The 22,274-nt window shown below is 37.9% G+C and overlaps 1 protein-coding gene across 1 annotated transcript in view; it reads left to right on the top strand.

Moving 5' to 3' along the window:
- The window catches only part of RORB (RAR related orphan receptor B), a 78,069-nt gene extending 57,653 nt beyond the window's left edge, over positions 1-20,416 (top strand). The window contains exons 5-10 of the mRNA XM_027708418.1: positions 9,978-10,099; positions 11,309-11,441; positions 13,391-13,498; positions 14,580-14,690; positions 18,726-18,838; positions 19,302-20,416. Coding sequence (XP_027564219.1) covers positions 9,978-10,099; positions 11,309-11,441; positions 13,391-13,498; positions 14,580-14,690; positions 18,726-18,838; positions 19,302-19,457 — 743 coding nt within the window. The 3' untranslated portion in view covers positions 19,458-20,416. The remainder of the gene's footprint in view (positions 1-9,977; positions 10,100-11,308; positions 11,442-13,390; positions 13,499-14,579; positions 14,691-18,725; positions 18,839-19,301) is intronic.
- The last annotated feature ends 1,858 nt before the right edge of the window (positions 20,417-22,274 follow it).

Raw genomic sequence — 22,274 nt, 5'->3', positions numbered from 1 at the left:
CAGATCAAGTGTTAACAGACAGCTTACTGAACACTTATTAATCAGTTAGATGCTCTTTAAAGGGACACTCCAAATCACACTCAAAATGCTTTGTAAATAAAGTCCATATCTAAGGTGACATTAGTAGCTGTGTTTTATGTTGCCTTTACAAAGCCACCACCCACCACGCAGTGAAACATGATGTTTTTGTGACTGTAGGCCTGTGTAATGTTCTTTCACCTCTTTTTCTAGGCCATAGTTTAATATCTCTCCTACCAACCTGACAGTAAAAACTTGCAGGGCTGTTTGTCGACACCCTGACAAGCTGTACTTCAGAGGAGCAATGTTGCCACCTAGTGAGCATTTAAGATGTGCGGTGTGTGCATTTCTGCACACATGCCGTCAGGGCACTGTATCTTACCATCATTACCTGTTTAAAAGTGACAATCAGAATAAATTAATATTCCAGTTCTGTACTCAATTCATGTGACAAAACTTGGAACTTCTGCTTATTTTACAAATTAATTAAAAATATGCATAAAATGGTATTAAAAACAACCTTATCTATAGCCTGCCTTTTAAAGCATCATAATACAGTTCTTTAAAGTGAGCACATTTCTAATCCATTAAAGTAGTTATATAAAATTACTCCTTTTCTGCTAAGAAAAGAATGTTTTATTGCATGACCAAGCTTGACAAAATATGTTCATTCTATTGAAAATTAAAAAAAGCAATTAGAAATCAACCATTTGTAGCAGTCAAAATATGTAAAATTACATATCATATATCCCATATATTACTCTATATCATGACAGTATTCTCAGAAATAACACTGTGCTGTGAATATTATCAGATTAGAAATCACACTGAAAGATCAATGTAAATCTAATGGTATAAAGCATACTGAGACATGCTTTAGCTGCCAGTTGTAAGAATAGCCTTTTGGATGATTCTTTGTTGTATGCTTTGGAGCAGAAATTTCAATAGCAGAAGAAATGGTAACAGGTTTTCTGCAAGAAACCCTCAAAAAAAGAAGGCTGGAGCAGGTGCCAGAGCATGGAGGGCCTGGGACGTATGAAGGAAGTGTGTTGTGTTGTCTTCCAGGATTGTCTCACTCACAACCTGTGAGGAGGCAAACTGCAGATGAAAATCAAGAGGTCAAGGCAGTGATGCTTTGGAATCACTATAGTATATGGAAGTGGCATACTGTCTGCCAAAATTGCTGTGGTTTGAATTAGAGGTTATATGTTGCTTTCTTCCTCATGTGAGTAAGCCCTTTACTGGTTTAGTGTCAATGCTTCCTGTCCTTAATATTAGTGTATGGTGTTTCAGGACAGTCAGCACTGACAATGTGCATACTTGTACTTTCTGAGAACTTAATCTGCTGTCCATAGTGTATTTCTTTGTCATTCTAAACAACATTAGTCGATCATTCCTTAATCCTCAAGCACAAGGAAGCCAACAGAAGTTTGGTTTTACACTTATTTTTTTCTTCTCCCAGTACCCATGCAGCATCCTAAGTTTGACTTCCCAAGGCTGTAGTTCACTTTTTCACACTGTTTGCCATCTGTCTGGTAGATTTCATCACTCACTTCATGCTTTTCACTGCTTTCCACTTTATTCCTGAGAATAGTGTAATTCTGCTTGTTTTGCATTTTGTGATGCTGTTCCCAGCTGCATAAGTAATGATGTCTTTCTTCAGTCCATTCAATTTCATATTTTATTTCACAGAACAGCAGCAATTCTTTTATACAAGAGTGAAAAAATATGAGAAAAAGTTGAAGTGAAATGCATGGGAGAGGAACATAGATGTGTGTAATGGAAAAGTTCAATGCTATAAGACATAGGGCTCAGAAAAATGCTGAAACTGATTATCAGAACATAGATTTTACAGTGCAGTAATCTTGCACAGATGAAAGTCATGTGTAAATGGGAATAGTTAAAGCAAGATATTAAGGCATGGAGCCCTGTCTTGTGTTCCTTTTTGATTGCGTGAATATTTTTTCTTTTGGTCTGGCATTGCTTAGGGTAACCAAATTGTTTCACTTTCTGACACTATACGCTAACACCAGTTCAGTAAAACTTATTTGCCAAACTACAGGAAGATAGAATCATTGTTGAATATTTATTATTACTTTTTAAAATGTTACTATAGATGGACTGCTTAAAATCTTTACAAAAAGTGAATTGTAAGCCTGTAACAGTGAAACAAGCACTAAAAATATGTTAAACTCTCCCAGTCTTTTGCAGATTATGACAGGGCAAACCCTTCCAGCCCTGGTTTAAAACCATTAATATTCCAATTATTCCATGCGTATTTCTAGGTTTAATAGATAACAATTTCCACTCTAAGTAATGTTTGCTCAATTGTAAAAAATGAAACTACTTTCTTGTTTCAGAAACTTTCTTGTTTCTTGTTGCCTTGGTTAGTGCTGCCAGTTAAGTGATTTCTAATTAGTACAAAATACACATTTTTACTAAATTGGCTGAGACCCAGGAGAAGTATTATTAAGTAGAGACCTTTTAGCATTTATAAAAATCCTCTAGGATTTAAAAGAATTCTGGGTCCATTCTCTAGGTTCCTTAAGATAAAGACTTCTTTCAATTGTACTGGCATTTCTAGTAATTTATTAGTGCTTTTTAGAAAGGCAAATGAAACACTGATTTACTTTGAAGGAGAGAGAGGAAATAATTCACACACATAACATTTAGTCAGTGGTCAGTCTCTTCATGACAGTAACCACTGAATAACTTGAGCACAGGGAAGGGTTATTCATGAACTAATTCTAGCACTCCTAGTCTCATATGAGTGTTTTTGTGTTTCATACCATCTTCTTAGGCTGCATATTTTATAGTGCTACAAATTTATTAAACAAATAGGGGTTATGAAAATTGCTAGTCTGTTTATAATAGTTTTTGAAAGGGAAATACTCTGTGCATGATAGAGTTGAGAATGCCAAGGAGAGATGAAAAATGTAATGAGCTTTTACAACCACTTTTAGGACAAAATGTACCTATTCTTCTGTGGAAAAGAAAAAAGTTCAGACTTTTCAGCCAGTTAATTTAAAAAATTGGGACCTATTATTCATGTTTGAAAGCAAACTCAAGACATGCTTTTACTTTATTCCCTGTGTTGCTGCCTCTACGACTGTAAAAGAATTTCTTGATATAATCTGTGCAATGAAACCAGGTTTTAAAATTTTTAATTTTGCAGTCTTAATACCCTCGAGTCAGGGTGCAGAATAGTGTCATTCCAATGCTATTTTGGCAGTTTTTTGGGTCATAGAACAGAGATTTTATTTAGAATACTTGGCTGGAATTTTGAAAGTTGTACAAATTGATATGCATGCTTACAGCAGCCAGCCAAAACTGTGATGTTATTGCAGCATTAATTCAAAGTAGATCCCTACGAGAGCTCAACTTAGGGTATAAGCTGAGATGAGCTCTTAGCTACCCAACTGGATCCTAAGGGTAAGTGGCAAATTAAAGATTCATTATTCATTTTAATTGAAGAAGATTATCAGTGTTTTAGGAAGCACACTTCAAAGTTCTTCAGTTCCCTGTGCAAAAGAAGGGATTGCTGAGAAAAAACTAGAGTCTCTCCTGAGAAAAGAGAGACAAATGAAAGAACTAAGGAGCCTGTAGGAAGCAAACACTGCCAAGTACTGTTGATAATTTCTACTTAAAATGCAAATTTTACAGTTGGTGAATGTTGTGTGGAGTCCATGGATTGCATCCATCCCCACCAGCATTGTACTTGACCTCAAGTTGAAGTTTTTTCTCAGTATTGTAGTTAGGGATTTCTAAATATTGCAAGGAAATGCATGAAAAAGGCAGGACTGACTTATCAACTGACAATAGACCCCTGTGGGTCTGTGCTATTCTGATTTTGGTTGTTACTATCTAGGTTGCAGTGTTGAGTTTTCTCTATGTATTTTGGATTTCAGCAACTCCTACACTGCTGATGCAATAAATGTTTGAGCAAATGTAATCTTTGGAGACTGCCTTTTGTGAGGTGACTGCTGAAATCTAAAATAAAAAATATAATGGGAGGGTGGGGGGAAGAAGAATCAAAACCAAAACCAAACCAAAACAAAACCAAGAACGAACAAATAAAGAGCCCAGGAGAGTAGCCAAATCTGGAAACAGAAAGGGTCATTTATTGTTCTGGAAGTGGTGAGATGTAGTCCTAAGTTCACGCGAGAGGTATATAGGGCTTTTGCAGTCTTTCTGTCTGCCCAGTCCTTCTGTCAGGGCTGTCCAATGCTTCCTTAGCTACTAGCCCACTCCTGTGACAGGAAGCAGCAGTCTCAGACACTTGGGTTCCTACAAATTTTGAAGAGGAAACTACTTAAGAGGTAAAGGAGACAGACAACCTCAGGGAAAGGCAGAAACAGCAACCAGTCCCATGTTCACCCCAAAAGGTGGTGGCTACTGACCAAACTGACCAGACCACACATTCATGGTACCTATTACCCACCCAGACACTGGAGATGGAAGGCCATTTCTTTTGCTGAAATGGCACTGTTCTCTTTGTGGTTCTCCTCAGCTTCCTGATATACAATTTTCAATTTTCAGCTTCTTCTGGACATCTACTACGATGCATTACTTTTTCTTTTTTTTTTTTTTTTTACTGCTGTATCACAAAATCCCAATTAAATTATCTCCCCATTCATCCAACACCTTTCAGGTCCTCACTAGCAGTACCCCAGCTGCTGCAACAGGAAGGGCAGCGCTCCCCCAGCTGCGGGGAGCAAGGGCCAGCCTGACCATTCAGGTCATGGCTCTCCAGCCATGCCAACCAACACCATCTGGGTTTCCTTGTCACCCCTAAGAAAAGAGTCTCTACAGCTAGAATAGTGGGCAATTGTAGAAAGCCAGACAAGTGTATACAGGACAGGAATGAGGTTCAACAAGACCAAGTACTGGGTCCTGCACTTTGGCCACAACAACCACATGCAGTGCTACAGGCTAGGGACAGAAGGCTGAACATGAGCCAACGTGTGCCCAGGTGGCCAAGGAGGCCAATGGCATCCTGGCCTGGATCAGGAACAGTGTGGCCAGCAGGACCAGGGAAGTGATTCTTCCTCTGCACTCAGTGCTGGTGAGGCCACACCTCAAGTATCGTGTCCAGTTCTGGGCCCCTCAGTTCAGGAAGGATATTGAGGTGCTGGAGCAGGTCCAGAGAAGCGCAGTGAAGCTGGTGAAGGTCTGGAGCACAAGTCCTGTGAGGAGAGGCTGAGGGAACGGGGGTTGTTTAGCCTGGAAAGGAGAAGGCTCAGAGGAGACCTTATCGCTCTCTACAACTACCTGAAAGGAGGGTGTAACCAGGTGGGTATCAGTCTCTTCTCCCAGGCAACCAGCAATAGAACAAGACAGTACAGTCTAAAGCTACACCAGGGGAAGTTTAGGTTAGACATTAGGAAGAAGTTCTTTATAGAAATATATGGGCTGCCCAGGGAGGTGGTGAAGTCGTTGTCCCTGGAGGTATTTAAGAAGAGACTGGATGTGGCACTTACTGCCATGGTGTAGTTGACAAGGTGGTGTTAGGTCAAAGGTTGGACTTAGTGATCTCAGAGGTCTATTCCAACCTAGGTGATTCTGTGATTCTGTGGTTATTCCATGATGCATTTTGTTTGAGTGTTTCTGATTTTTCAAGACCTCATATTGATTACAACTACTGACTGTTTTCTTGATTCAGTAAGTTGTTTCTGTTTTATCTCTCTGGAAGCAAATACTTTTTTTCTAGATTTTATTTTTAATGAAGCATAGCATTTGTACAAAAAGTGCCTGCTTTCTAAGAAAAATTTCAAGATACCAATACTAAGAAATCTTCAAATTTAGAGCCAATCTACCTAATGCAAACGCTTTCATGTCCTAGTGTATGTGAGAGTTTGGACACTGGGAGCATTATTTTCTGTGGACCATGTTTCTCAGAAAGAGTTAATCTGCCAGGATGTGGTGTGACTTTCAGATTCCCTATTATCATTTAATATCAAGTGATGATGATGAGTGGTAGGAGATTTAGCCCTAATGTAATAAACCCAGTATGCGGGCAAAAGGGGAGGAGTAAAGCAGCTAATCAACATTTATGTTTTCATATTGTGTCAGATAAGCTTTACAAATTCTGCAATTTACAGGCTACAGTTATTATAATGCTGGTGGTGTACTGTCATGCAGGCTGAAGAATTCTTTCCTTTGGAATTACTAATTTTCACTCAATAGTTGCAGCAGTTGGTGCCTAGAAAATAAAATGTTGCTGACTTTGATTCTCACACCTCTGTGGTCAGAATCATCTCTTTTGTTTTTCTTTTCATACAGCAAACCTTGCAAGCCTACTTTAGCTTATGTAAGATGGAAGCTGACAGCATTTCAAGGAGAAATGCTGTTCACATTGAAGTCACAAAAATGGAATTGCCTTTTGTAGTCCTTGCAGCCCGTCCAAACAGGATTGCTAGTTGTGTACATGCAGTTTCCCAGTGAAAGGGAACCTTTGAAATCTCTGGCCTAAGATTTTTGAAAGCAAAATAAACTAAAAGTCAAGAGTGATATGTAAAGTAACTGTAGACTCTTCTAGCCTGGAAAAGAGGTCACACATAGATGTTGATTATCAACCCAGCAGGGTACCTTCATAGGCTTGAGGCCACAGCCTCTGCATCCAGGCGATATCTCTCCTCCCACTGTGTGTAGATGTTTGCTTGCTTTCTTCATTGTCCATTTCTTTCTAGTTCCGCTAACAGAATTAATCTGTTGATGTCAGTGGTCAGCAACTTTCAGAGCTGCTAGGTCTCACAGAAATTTATCATATTTTGGGTATAGCACAGTACCTGTGACAGGACAGGTTTACATTACATGCCAGTACATTATTCCCAGTGGTTTAGGAATGTCTTTCTGCATGGGATTTGCCAAGATGTGTACTTCATTGGCAAAACGATGCTAAAATCTGAAAATGTGAGAAAAAAAAGACAGCTATGGTCTGTGAAACCCTTTGAGAGTGACGTTCTTGGCTCTGCCTGCATTGGATGTTCTTTTGCTGGACCATCTGAGAAGCCAAGACAAGCTTATACTTCTTTTACTTTTTGCGTCATGCCAGCTCTGCCACCAAGTGTATGCTGTATTTGCTAAAACTCCTTCCAGGACTTCAGCATGGAGTGTAAGGAAGCAGGCTCCTCTGCTGCTTATGCTGAATGAGTAGTTCCCTCCTCCTCTCAGACCCAGTGTACCCTTTCCATCACATACTCAACATTGCTTAGCCTGTGGCACAAGAGTTTCAAGTCTGTCTTGCACCTGATTCCTCTTTGTATGTCAGCATTCAGAGCTGCTGCTTGCTGCAATTGCCCCAGGCCTTTGCACATCCAGTTGGATTTTAATGTCAGATCAACATAAGCACAAGTACGTAAGGAAAAGATGTATGGGGGTAAACACAGAATGCCATCCTGCAAAACCCTGAAGAGTTTCTGAGCTCTTCGTTCCTAAGGTAAATACATAAATGGTGGGAAAAGGAATGGGGCTGAGGAGCTTTGCAGTAATGGAGACCTTCTAATAAAGTATATTTTGAAGTCAGTGAAATCAAAAGGTCTTGTTTTCAGATTGTTGACATAGGTCACCTTATCTGATTCAAATTTGTCTATGCGGTAATGTGAAATTATGTGAGACATTTATTGTAAGCATTTTCTCTATGCCAAGAGTGTGAATAGCTTGACAAATTGTAGCTTGTGTAACAAATTGTGAAGCTAGGAGAGCTGGGCTAAGAAGCACAAAAGAGAAAAAGACCAGACAGTGGCTGCAGAGAGCAAAAATCCTTCACCCTTGAGACTGCAGAATTGTAATGCAAGTTGAAATCATGCTCCTGTGCTGTTTTTTTAGATACAAGGCCTAAATGTTGCTCTGACCATATCTCAGTTCTCTCCAGTTAAATCCTTCCAGGAACATAATTGGCAAAAAAATATAGCTTGAGTTGAACTTCTGCAATGGGGTTTACAATAGCTAAGGATGTTTCCAAAAAGATAATGTAGTTAAAACTGTAAATAGAACAATCTGGGGGTAAAGTTCTGAACTTTGATCTTTCTAAAAAAGGTAGGTTTTGCTTGCTTTTCTTGGTTAAAGAAATGCAAATAAACCTCTGTTGATCCTGTAAAAGATTTGTTTAAAATCATCAACCCTTTATTCCAAGTTGCCCCTTTATCTCTAAGATTTTTATTATGAAATGCAACAGTTTATTATCGTGGGTTCAGAGTTGCATTCAACCTTCCATAAAAGAGCAGTGGGTAGATCACTGTACTTACTAATATACACTCTTGGTTGTCTTTATGCCTGAGTCAATTCTTCCATCAGGAAACCTAAATATAGTGTTGACCTTTAAAGGGATACCTGTACAGATTCAATTGAGCAGGTTTTATTTTTCTATACAAATCTGCAACTCATTTATGTTTTCTTCACTGCCTTTCCACTGAGTCTCAGCTTATTAACCGTGACAGTAGCACGGACATCTGTCCTTTAAATAACACTCCTATAGCAGTGTTTACAGAGAGCATATACATGTGTAGATTCTTTCTTCAGCTTTCCTTCTTGCTGGCGTTTTTAAATTCAGTCAATATTTGTCCAAAGAAACAGTCTTATTTTGGAACTCCAAGCTCCAGGTCCATAAACTCTGTGCAAACTGTTGAGGATGCGAAAAAGTAAATGATGACATACTTAGTTCTTTCTACATCCCATGCTCAGGTTTGGCTAATGCATTGCCAACGTCCTTTCCCTTTTTTGACAAATGTTTTCTGTGCAATGCCGATTCTGCCACAAGCGCTTCAGTTCATTTCTGTGCCTTTGGCTTTGTTCCTTTGTTTGAAAGTTGTTTGGCTTAAGTGTCTTCAGGCTGAAGTACTGAGCTTTCAAAGTCACAAAATAGAAAATCATCAGTTTTCTATATCATGTTTTATCAAGACATTTCAACTTCCAGTGTTAGTGAATTCATGCTGGAAGTTTTTGTGAAAATCTTTCTAAGCCACTCAAGTAGCTTAAAGGGCAAAGGTCTGCTTTAAAATACTTCTCTAAGAAGTTTACTCCTAGTTTCAGTGGGTTTCCAGGGCAGCACTGAATGCTTCCCTTTCTGCTTGCATCTTGCATTTTGTGTTGTGAAGTAGTTTCTAAGGCTGCTATTTCAGGATAACTTTAAGGTAACTTAGTGCTGTATGTGAGATCTATGTTCCCTATCTCTCCTTCTAAACCCCAAGATACTAGTTTTAGCTTTCACCCATTGCTAAAACCAGTCTCCATGTTCTTGCTCATCAAACTACATCAGAAATTGATGCAGCTGAAAATTAACTTGAGAAGAAAGATACCTGTTTCCTGTTTCTTTATGAGTCTGCCCAAGGTAATGCAAATGTCTATGTCAGGTTTGAGCAGTCAGTCAATTTGTGTGAGACCTAGCAGCTCTGAAAGTTGCTGACCACTGACTTCAACAGATTAATTCTTTTAGAAGAACTAGAAAGAAATTGACAATGAAGAAAGCAAGCAAACATCTACCCACAGTGGGAGGGGAGATATTGCCTTGAGTCTGTGGCCTCAAGCCTATGAAGGTACCCTGCTGGGGTGATAATCAGCAGCTATGTTCATCTTCTCCAGCCTAGAAGAGTCTACCAGTTACTGCACAGGCATGAGGCAGACAAAAGTGATTGGGAAACTAAATGGCAAAAAAAGTCCAATTGACATTTATTTAAACACCTTAAAAATCACCTTCAGAATGAAGATTCTGTATAATTTAACAGGAATCATTTACTATGATGATCCACTATGTACAGATCCACTGTTTATCAAGATCATTTGGCTTGGCATACTGAAACACTTTGCAATAATCATCTTCATAAATAAAAAAAAATAGGAGAAAGGTAGCATTGGAAAGAAAAGATTAATTCTGTTAATGTGCATTTTCCAACAATTTCAATGTTTTCAACATTTTGCTGTTGCAAATCACTGTTCACTGTGTTTTATTCTCCTCTTCACAGATCGAATTGCACAGAATATCATTAAATCTCATTTGGAGACATGTCAATATACAATGGAAGAATTACATCAGCTAGCATGGCAGACCCACACATATGAAGAAATTAAGGTTTACCAGAGCAAGGTACAGTCCTGTAATATGCTTTTTCTGCTGCTTGAAATTGTTAACTGTGTAATTTATTTGGCAAGTTTCATATAAGTGAAAATAGGCTTCTAAATATCTCTGAGGAACTGGTTACTGAAAGCAAAGGAGTGACACTTCATAGAAAGAAGCAACAGCTTTCCAGCATATGGACATATTTGCTAATGTTGAAGCTTATGTACGGTCATGGAATTCAGTTTTCCATTTTTGTTATAACAAATCTAAACCTTATGCAGAAATTCAGTTGTCTTTATTGTGATCATGACTGGATCCATTGTTTTAGGGATTTTAAGAAAATAAGACAATATAACTTTGTTTCCTTATAATTTTAAAAACATATCTGCTTTTTATGTAAATAACAAAAATCTGTCACTTATATACAATAGATAATGACAAACTGAAAGTACTCCTTAAATTGAAGCTATTCAAATTGGGTGGAAAAATCATCTCATTGCACTATATTTTTGTTCTGCCTCTGCGATTCTTGGGTCAAGTTCAGTCTGTTTTTCACTGGTACCTCTTCAGATGTAGTCCAGTCAACAGAAATCTCTGTGCCTCTTGCACTAGTTTCATTAGCAATGGGTCTTTGGTCAGAGTTCAGTTGGCACGTTAGCTGATCATGTAAGAGACAGGAGAGACTCCAGCTTGTTCTTTGAAATCTGAGGGTCTGTGGAGAATTAGCAGGAACAAAAGAACATCCATTTATGTTTACATGTGTATGTGTGCAAGGAAAATTATTATCAAGTAATCAAATTTTTTGTAATCCATTTCGAGATGGCAATGATATTTTAATTATATATTACTTTACGTTTCAACTAGCAAAAATATTCTGTTGAATAACTTCATAGCATTTTGCCACTTCTTACCTAAATGTACTCTGGGATGGTTGCATTTTTTATGCTGCTATCCTGCACAAAAGCCAACATTAGAACCACATTTTAACATGGGGCAATGCATTCTGCTCCTTTGAAGAGGAAATGCCAGAGTTCAGATGACTGGTGCAATCAGCTTCTGAAAACAGCCTTCTAATGAAAAGTGCGGGGTACATTGAGAAGCAGAGATGCTGCCAGCTCTGCCTGGTAATGGGAATGGAGTCTGGGGAGTTCATCTGCAAGGCTAACTGAAGAACTTAATGCACTGACGTACTTGCTTGCTCACCACTTTGCTTTTTCATGTGTGTTTTCCCGGAAGACCAGAGAAGCTCTGTGGCAGCAGTGTGCTATTCAGATCACCCATGCTATCCAGTATGTGGTGGAGTTCGCAAAGCGCATAACAGGTTTCATGGAGCTCTGCCAGAATGACCAAATTCTCCTCCTTAAGTCAGGTGGGTAAACACCAGAGGCTTGGGGCTGGTTTGGCACCCAGCACCCTAGAAATGTGCTCAGCTGTCTTGTTCTGCAAATCATTTTAATTTTGAAGGAGCCCTAATTTAAGTTTGAAGGGGCCCTAATAGACCCCTAACTCTCTTTCATTAACCCGTCTGTATTTTTCCACATTAGTCATGTTACTGCCTTCTGATCCCTTTCCCTCTACAGTCAGTTGTAGTTATTAAGTACATACATACACACAACCATTGCAAAAACTGCAGTCTCCAACCTGACATGTGGTGGAAGGACCCTGCAAATTGAGCTGGTCCAGTCAGTCATCTGCCACCCCATGAAATCACTCAGGCCTGCCTCTGTGGTCATCTCTAATCTTTTTAATGAGACTACAGAAATACCCTACAGCCTGCACACGAGGGAAAATCCCTGCTGGTGCCAGTTGGTTTCAGAATAAATGAGAACAGATTACAGCAGTGTGCTCCAGCCATGCTCTCTGTGCATGCCAGGTTTGCATGTGTGTGTGCATAAGGGCAAGGGGGAAAAGGCTTTCTTTACTTGTCAAGGAACTTGGTAATTTCTGTCCTCTGGAAAAATCATGACAAGATTTATCATGACTATGCAGTAACACTGCCAAACTCAGGAGGACAAAATGGCATGACCAAGTGAACCACAAGAACCACAACTGGTAATTAACTACATTTACCCTGTCATATCAGTTTCTTGCTCCCTTCAAATGTAAAAGGTAGGATACTGTGTGAGGTGGCTCATTAAAGTTTAAGTCTTCCTATTTCAAGAGAGATCTCTTCCTTAAGGCTGAAAGCCCGTGTGATTCAGTATTCTGTACACAAAAGACTGCAGCTCAGTGTGGGGCTGATGGTGGACACAGGTGCAAAGGAAAGTGATACAGAGACTCTGGGAACATACAGGCAACCTTCTGGAAAAAGGGAGTTGTAGCACAAAAACTATTCTTTTAAATCTTGTACTAATTTTGAAAATTCTCTAGATACCAGTGCACCCCTAGGAAAATTCCTTCTTTTGCCTGGCAAAGCTAACAACACAACGGCACCTTCAGGAAAAGATGTATTTGGCTGTACTGTCAGAAAACACTGTTAAGCTTTAGCATATAAAGATATGTCAGGTTTTATTTTCTGTTTCGCTGTTAACACTGAGCAAGAAAGTCACGACTTCTCTCTCAAAAGTATGTTTGCAAAAGAATCCTCAGATTCAGAGTTCATTTTACATGACATTTGGATTTAGTTAAGGCATGTTTAAAATTTTTCCTTTCATTTTCCCAACTGCATATTTTGCAGTTAGGAAATAATATGCAAAGATAAAGAATAAAAAGGAAGTCTTCCTTTGGCTAATCAACAACCAGAACAGCAACAACAACAAGAAAAGAAATAAAAAAAAAACCAACCAAACCAAAACAAGGAAAACAAACGTAAAACCTGTTTTAGGGATGATCTTGACAGTGCTTTAACCTTTATTTTCTCTCTAAAAATGCTTTGTGATGATCTCCCTCTCCAGTCAAATTAAGCTGGGATTTTTATACACATTGAATGAAGATGCTTTTTGGTATTAAAAAAAAGGTTTAATTATTAAAAAGAAGATTCAATAAATGCCTAATTTTCAGGATAAAGTATTTCAAAATTAAATTATTTGCCCAGGTCTAAACTCAGATTTAGTCCAGGCTGGGGAATTTTTTTTGCTGCAAAGGGGGAAAAAGTCAACTGAAAGAAAAGGTGGTTAGACTGGACCAGAAATGACCCCTTTCTGCATGCAAAACAGACTAATATTTTACTGCCATTCAGAGGCATGTAATCAAGATGTCTTCAAAGAGTGCCTAACCCTGCTGATGACTCATGTCTTCCTAAATATCTTCTTGAAATTTCCTATGCTCTGATATTAGGCAGTAATATATGGTTCCTTTGCTCTTTTTTCTGTCTGATAGGCTGCTTGGAAGTGGTTTTGGTGAGAATGTGCCGTGCCTTCAACCCACTCAACAATACTGTTCTGTTTGAAGGAAAGTATGGAGGAATGCAAATGTTTAAAGCTTTGGGTATGTTGCTCTTCTTCTTTTCAACCAGTTACATTGACCCACATAGCGAGAGATTTGTCTTTATGAAAATAGTGATCCACAATGAAAATCTCCAGTAAATGTTGAATCCCCAAGCCTCCAAATGTCTAGGCTGGAACAGAAAACGAAAAAAGGTGAGTCCACTAGCTCTTAGCAGTGATAGGCATTTTTCTCTAATAAAAAAGAGCAGCATCAGGGTTTTTTTCAAATGGATTTCTTTGCCATCTGAAGTTTTGGTAAAACATGAGTTTATGGCAGGAGCCAAGCTGTTTATCTTCACTGTTCAGTTATGCTTGATGTATCAAATCACTCCCACTAATTGTGTCCTGCAGAAGGCAACTTTAGCCCCAGCAATGAGGTGACTAAAATGATGAACTGCTATGAAATATAGACAAGGACTTTCCTAAAATATTGTTTTGCCTAAAACTTTTAAGTACGTTCATTTATATTCATTTATTGAAAAAAATTACTTAATTTCTTAACATGATATTGAGTGCTACCTGAAATGTGTTTTGCCCATCCAACTGATATTGTCAGAAATTTATTCAGGAACAAAGTCAAAAATTTGAGATATTTCCTTCAAATGTATATATCACATTAGTATATATTTTTCTTATTGGGTATTATACACAAAACACTCTTTACACGTTTAAAGCATTTATGAATGTATATTCATTGATTTATTTTGGTCTTTATGATGTTTTCACAAATTTTCATAAATATTTTTACTGATAATTAGTAAAATTATATATGGGAAAATTATTTAGTGCTGGTCTTTCATACCTCTTAGATTTAATATCTATCTAGAAATAGCAATTCTTTCCACATTGGGAAAATAGTGCTCTCTTCTAAGATGTCTTTGCAACTTTTGTACTTGCCCCTAATTCTTGATAATTTTTTTGCTTCAGTGTATGTTTTAGTGACATTTTCAGGTTTGGTGGAATTTTAATAGTTAATGAAAGGCAGACATTCACTCATACCTTTTTGTCACAAAAACAATCCTTTTTCATGGCAGGTTAAAGAGCTGATTTCTAGCATTGATTTTGTCCTCTTTGGTCTGCAGGCTCTGATGATCTGGTAAATGAAGCGTTTGACTTTGCAAAGAATTTATGTTCCTTACAGTTGACTGAGGAGGAGATTGCCTTGTTTTCATCTGCTGTTCTGATATCACCAGGTAATTTTTCATTCCAAACACCACACTCCTTTTTTTTCCTCTTTGCTCACCTCTGTTTCTACCTACTTAAATAGGTGTTTAAGCTGTGTTAAGCAATGTTGAGCAATATATTAAGCAATGTATTAAGTGGAAGAATACCTGAATTACCCCAAATACACCTCACTGTCTCATTGGTAGACCATCAGGAATTACACATATTGGAAGTAGATCCAAAGTATGGGTTAACAGGCATGGAGCAGGATTGTGTGAAGAAGCAGTGCAGGCTGACGTTCTTCCAGACCACATACAGAGAAACATGGTACTCAAGGAGGTACATGTTCCTCCTGACTTTCTCAGGGAACACAAACCTCACAGCCCCAAACAGGTTATATGGTCCATAACTATGATGGGCTTTTTCTGTGGGAATAAGAACATGAGCAGTTAAAATCTATGTGAGGTACTGTCTGAATTAAATTCCAGGTGAGATGATGTGATTATAGGTGCAACATGCTCTTTTCATGTCTTCATATTGTAATTCTGCACAGGCAAGCATGCATTTGAGTGAGTGATGGCTGGCTGACTTTTGTGATTAAGTTGACTCAGAAGGTGGACCTAGTAGACAAGCTCACAGTTTAGTGCGGGATTTTTAAGTATACCTCAGGGAATGTAGACACCCCGTTTCCTCCAAGGGTAACCTCTTGAAAGACCTTACAAAAAACCTCACCATGAATTATTTTTCCAGCTTTTTCTGCTAAAGACTTCCTCTAGGTCACTTTGCCCTTTTGCACATCTGTGGTATAGATTATGTTAGTCAGAATTAGACTAGCACAGATGGTGTCAACACGTTCATTCTCATCATTACTGACACCTACTGAAAGGACTCTACTCCTTTTTAGTTTGACTTTGAGGAGTTCTTGCCATCATCTGCTCAGAGGTGAAATAGTTGAGTTGGTGGCTCTTCATGGTGTTAGGCCAGGATGTTGCAGAGATAAAACAGTGACCATTTCCACCTCAAAAGTGTCCCAGCTATGTGCAGGCGTGTGCCTGTCACTATCCCCCAGAGGTCCTGACTTCCTCTGGGAGAGCGGACTTGCAGTGTCCTTGTGGGTCCCTGCTCATCAGCCCTCCCTCACTCTGAAAAGACCAAAGCTGTGAGGGTGACAGAGAGATGAGCTTGCTCCTGGAAAACATCAAGTGGGCATAAAAATTCTGATTAATTTCTGCAGTTCTACATATGGCCCTCTAGTTTGCAAGCAAGAGGGTACATGCAGTGTCTACTATTCCTTTTTAAAAAAGAGAATAAAAGAAGCGAAAGTGCTTGATTCATGCAGGCTGTTTATTTCTGTAGTCCGTGAGGATGTGTAACTTTAGTCATAAAACACACAGTAAAAAAGAAGTGGTGGGCTGCGGCAGCATATACATGAGTGAAAGCAATCTCTCGTCCATAAAAAGACAGCAAATTTGGACTGAGAGTGGGAAGAAAGGGAAAATAGTCCAGATTGAACTGACATTGAAATTTGCCATCTCTTTTCTTGCAAAAATGATAATAGTAAACAATAGAGAAATAAATATTTCCTTCCACACTAGATGCTCTGATTTCTTCACAATAAAGAGTTTCATCATGGAAATATCACAGAAGTACTTGGACCAGTCCTTCCATCAGCTAATATGAGCTTACAAAGTTTCCTTATGGGAAGTATTCATATTCAAGTTTCTTTTCTACAGAAGTCACCACCCTGAAAGGTGATTCTTGTGCCCTTGATCTCAGTGTTTGGGCAGTTTACAGAGAATGGAGTGGTTCTATAGCGAGTAAGGGACCTAAGAACATCCCCTAATAGATTTGCTAAGGTTGCAAAGCCCAGTGTCAGACCCATTTTCCATCTAATTCAGAGCACAAATCCAGATTTTCCACTTTGGGATATGTAACCACGCTGCTTGAAGGTGATTCTTTAACTTGATTTCTGATTTCAGAAGTTAAAACAGTATAAGAGTCCATAAAGGTTGCAGAGGCATCTCTACCTGCAAACTTGCCAGAGCAAGGTGATAAGACGCTAACCTGGCTGCCCCCATATACCAATCCCTCTCCTGAAATTCTGACTTGCCATGTTCGTTCTTTCCATTTTAGTTTTTGAAAAAGCAGGTGTTATAAGCTTTCTACATTTTCTTTCCTACACTATTATCTAATCTAGTGGGCTGTGCACTCCTTAAAGATACACAAGTTCAACACTTAAAAGGAAAAGTATGTAACTGAACCGCTGCTTCCTTTATGAGTAGTCACTCATCTATTGACTTTTTCCTGAACTATTGTGAATATAGCTAGTCACTTGGGAAATTCCAGCCAAATTTGCAGATGGTAGAAATCACATTTCAGGTGGTAGAAATCACATTTTGGGAGACAAACTTAATATGCATTATAAAAGTTTTACCTAGCTCTTGTCATGAATTTAAGAACTCTTGTGGAATATACAGCATGCTTCATGACAGGTAAGGGATTAAACCTATCCTCTAACTGTCTCAGTCTATTTTTAAGCTTATTTTTGTGACAGAAAGGTAAATACTTTAAGGATAGGCCTCTATGATAAATCTTTTTAGCTCTAGATTGCCATAATAGGCATTAATTTAATGCTGTTGAAAGACATATTTTTTCAATAGCATAAATTTTGGCCCCTATCCTGTGAAGTCTAAATATTACTGTGTGCTTATTGTGTAGATGGTGCATGTGCTCTCAGCTAATTCTGTTTCTATGGCCACTGAGGCACAGGATCCATTGGCTGCAGCATGATTCTCTAAGCTTTGCATAAAGATTATTTTCTTTTCCTGATCATCTGTTAAGTAGCTGAGGTTTGGTTTTGTCTCTTTTCACGGTACTTGACAGTGAACACTTTTCATACACCTCTCTCCACAGAGAGTCAGACAAATAACAGAATTGTTTTCCTTCTGTGATGAAATGCTGCTTGGCTCCAGCCTGTGTGGCATCTGTGCTCATTGAAGCAGTTGACTTATATAATTTCTATGGGTTATTTTAGTTATGGGGATTGTGTGTAAAAGAGCTATAAAAGTGAAAGGACTTTTTCCTGTACTTTTCAATTTGCACATGAATATTCATGCCCTGTGATAAAATAAATTTTTGTATTTCCTATTTGAAAGCTAAAATCTATACCCAATAATTGGTCTGGATTGAGGGAGGAAGAAACAAATTTGTAGCATGGGAAAACAGAAAGTTCAGTGGTGCTGCAAACACACTGTATTAATCATTTTGCACTGTCTTGTGGTCTGCTACTTCTCTTTCTGTGTTTTTTCCAGAAGTTATGACTTGTGAGAATATAGATCTTAAGGACAACCTCCTGCACTTGGGCGTTGTGTTCAATAGAAGCCATATGGGTTTTAAACATCTGTACCTGTAACTGTTATTCTCCCAAATAATCTTCTATTTTGTGTTGTTTAAAAGGAGAATATTTTTAAACAATGAGAAATTTGCACTTCAAGGCATTTCGACAACTCATAATTTTTTTGAATTATTAAAGAAATTCTTTTGAAGGAAGCCATTTTTTTATGTAGAATATATTTGACCTCAAAATTTTAGCCTAGTAAATAATGAGATATATTTTATTTAAATAATTTTATTCTCTTATTTTCAAAGAACTGTTTTGATCGATGTTTATTATTTATGTATTAAGACACTGAGACAACATGACATGTTTATCACCTAGCCAGTATAAAGATAGAAGAACATTGATTGTACCAACAGAGAATAATAAAATGGTTGGGCCATGTTTCATTTCTATTCCCATCTTTATACCTGACATCCTGTTTTAAATAAAGAAATGCAGAGCCAACATTATGTTCCTGTATGTTTTGTATATGTTAGTTAAACACTCAGGTGGTCCTTTAATGTGTCAAGACACTTTGCCTCTGAAATCATGTCTTCATTACCATGCAGTCCTTCCTCGTGGGAATTATGATTACTGTGAATGCTTGCCAGTATGGCACGCTGTGTGCACCATGAGCATGCCCCACATCTGTGCATTCTTTACCTCTTGTTTTCCTTATTCTCAGATCGAGCCTGGTTAATAGAGCCAAGGAAGGTCCAGAAGCTTCAGGAAAAGATTTACTTTGCACTTCAACATGTGATCCAGAAGAACCACCTTGATGAGGAGACACTGACAAAGGTAAGTTTTTAAAACAAAAAGCCGAGCACTCCATGATCATGACTCTTTTCTTTTTGTAGCCGTTTCTGCATGTACTGCCACATTAACGTAACATGAAAGTAGCTCACTGTGTGCTTGCAATGCTTAGGAGTAGATAGGCTTGTTTGATGCTTGTCCTATTTCCTCTTACTCCATTTTTTGTTCAAAATACTAATCTTTTTAATTGATACCCTATCAAGAATGAGACTGCCTTAAAAAAATAACCCTCCTTCTAAATGCATTTTTGGCACTTGGCTAAAACTTCTGGGACAATTGTTTTCAGGCTTTTATGGTAAGAAAAATGTCTTTTGGATGGGTAGTTTTGATGAAGCTTAGAATATTGCATTCAGTTACTCAGCAAGATGCTAACAGTTCATTTTGGAAACTGTAATTTATACAAAATTTGATCCTTCCCTCTCCTTTTTTTTTTTTTAATGTCTCACAGTTAATAGCCAAGATACCAACAATTACTGCACTTTGCAACTTGCACGGAGAGAAACTACAGGTATTTAAGCAATCTCATCCAGACATAGTGAACACACTGTTTCCTCCATTATACAAGGAGCTTTTCAATCCAGACTCAACCACTGGCTGCAAGTGAAGGGGATAATAGAATTTTCACGTAGTCATGGAATGCATCACTATTAAGACAAAAAGAAATGGTTTCATGAAGAACGTATTAAAAATGTCACTACTGCAACACTAGGAATGTCCTGCACTTAATAGAATTATTTTTCACCGCTACAGTTTGAAGAATGTAAATATGCAACTCTGAGTGGGGATGTCATTTTTCTCTTTTCTTTTTTTTTTTTAACTGACAATGATTATACAAATATAGGACACTGTGTGTTACCTTTTTTTAAATTTACATTTATTGGGGGATGTTTTGGGAGACAGCTGTTCCTAGAATTTTATTGTAGATATACATGAGAATAGAGCAGTACTTTGCAGTATTACTCTTGCTGTTTATTGTTCAAATATTATTTAAGAAAATTCCACTTATTAGATTGCCTAGTTCTATGTTTTTAGATAGTTTAATGCATGTGGAAATTTGTAACTGTCTTGGAAATTATGGTGCATATATGGAATACACACATATATATATTTGCTATATACTTATATATATATATGAATATATAGATATATATATATGTAGGTATTATATGCATACATGCTGTAGCTTAAAAATCACATGCCTACATTTAAAGGATGCTCAGCCCAGCTGTAATGTATTTCTTAATCTCCAAGTAATGTATTAGATTTATTTTGGGCAATCAAGATTTGCTTTGCCAGTCAAGAGTTAAATTATCAGCTGCCAATGTGTAATGACAGGATCACTTCTGCAATATGTATAATGTAGTGCATATGTACTGTGTGTAAATCAAACATCAGGAATGTAACAATGGTTCAAAAGCCTTGTCTGGATGATTTTAGTGGAGAAAGGAGTAGTTGGGTTTTTTCTATTTTCTCACTGTTGCAGGGATAGAGCATATATAAAAGTGAACATAGGACCTGATGTTAGTAAAGTGTCTGGACTAAAAATGTAGACTATCTCATATGTACATTTTTCTGATTCCACACATTTTATTTTATATATATTGCTTTGAAAAGTAGTTTCAAGTCTTGGTTTGTTTTTTGCTGAACTCATTAGAAAGGTAGGTAGTAAGCTCAGTGAAAACCACAGCAAGCCTAAAATATGGCTCTGAAGAGTAGTGGGAGAAAGGGAGGGAAGGAGGAGGAAAGTCAAAGTGGGCAAAGTCCATGGTTGTTACAAAGGACAGTATAACTATCACTGTTTCTGAGAGTCATCATCTAGATGAGACTGAGTTTCCATTACACACATGCATCTATGTATGTTTTAAACACATGCATATATGTATGTATATATCTGTATGTATATAACTGTATCTATATATATGCATATAAGGATTTATTTTAGGCTCATTTCAGGAGAGGAGCAAAGCGTTGGGGCTTTCTTTTTGCCTCTGAATGGACTGTATGTGCATTTGCTTGCAAAACCAAAGGCAAACACAGAGGGCAGTGGAAGGCTGCCATGGACTTAATCTTGTGGATTAATTAAGTTAATTAGCAGTCATGATTCATGTATCTGAATTCTGCCAGTGATACAAAACACAGACTTTTTAGCCATAGAAGAGGGATTCAGTTTCTGCTACAGCTCTCTTTACCACCCCTTTTACCCATTGTGAACTTTTCCAGAGAAGTCTCCTCCTTGGATGCCAGCGGAGGGCGTAGAGCACAAATAAGAAGAAGCAGCCAGTAGAGAAGAAAGGAAGTGAGGCCAGGATCACAAGCAGATACCTTTCTTTATTTCAAACCATAGAGCAGTGAAAGCTGAGGCGAGGCAAGGGGAAGCATGTTGGCAGGGAGACCAAAGGACCCACCCATCTGCCCAGGCTTACAGCAGGGCAGTGTCACAGGCAGCCCCCAGGGACACAGGTGGGCCCTAGGGTGGGTGCAGAAACTTGGTTTGTTGTAGCAATAACTTAATGACTGGCAGAGCTCTGGTCTCAATCTTGTCTTTTCTGCATGAGCAAATAATTCACTGGCTATTCCAAGTACTTCATGGAGTTTTCCCTTGGCTTTCATCAGTCAGTTTGCAAGTTTGCATACAGGTTTCGTGGTAGAATCGAGTCTAGACAGCATCACAATTTGTTTGTTCTGATTTAGCAATGTCAGAACAGGTACAAGAGTGGTTACAAACTCTCAGCTAATAAATATTTCTCTGTAGGTCCATTACAATGTAGAAAAAATCTGCACAGCAGATTTAGTTGTGCTGAGAATTTTGTTGCAAATATGACATTCTCTTCAAAATTATTTAATCCTATAGAATAGCAATTACTAAAATACCTTTTTTTGCTCCAAATTCAGAGCACATTTCTCTAGTGATTATATTAAAATTTCTTCAATTAACATAATAAAGCATTATTCTTGATGCTTTTTTATACCACTCTAAGACTGACATTCCTTTATAAGGTGATTTATCTGTTTGCAGCCCCTTTTGCATGGCAAATCCATGAAAAGGACCACAATTCCACTTATTTTTAATATCAAAAAACTTTATTAACTGTGTCTGTCTACTGTTTGTGTGGATTTATTGGGGAAAAAAATGAGCCAAACTGCACTCTAGAAGTGCTCAGTTTTAAGTGCAGGGAATTCGTGTTTTCCTTGTCTTTTCCAACACAAGAACACACACGTATATATTTGTTTGAAATATATTATAAATCTATTTTCAGTATATCAAAAGTAACATATTTAACCAATCCACAGAAATACAGAATAAATGAATAAATACTACTATTTATAGTACTGACTAATAAAGAGGTTTGTCATGTTTATATATAGTCCTCTACAATTGCGTTTTACATCTTGAGAATGTTTTGTTCTTTTCAAATAAGCT

The sequence above is a fragment of the Neopelma chrysocephalum genome, unplaced genomic scaffold (genome assembly GCF_003984885.1).
Source record: "Neopelma chrysocephalum unplaced genomic scaffold, ASM398488v2 Primary Assembly neopelma1_96234, whole genome shotgun sequence".
Classification (NCBI taxonomy): Eukaryota; Metazoa; Chordata; class Aves; order Passeriformes; family Pipridae; genus Neopelma; species Neopelma chrysocephalum.
This window is presented reverse-complemented; position numbering and strand designations above follow the sequence as displayed.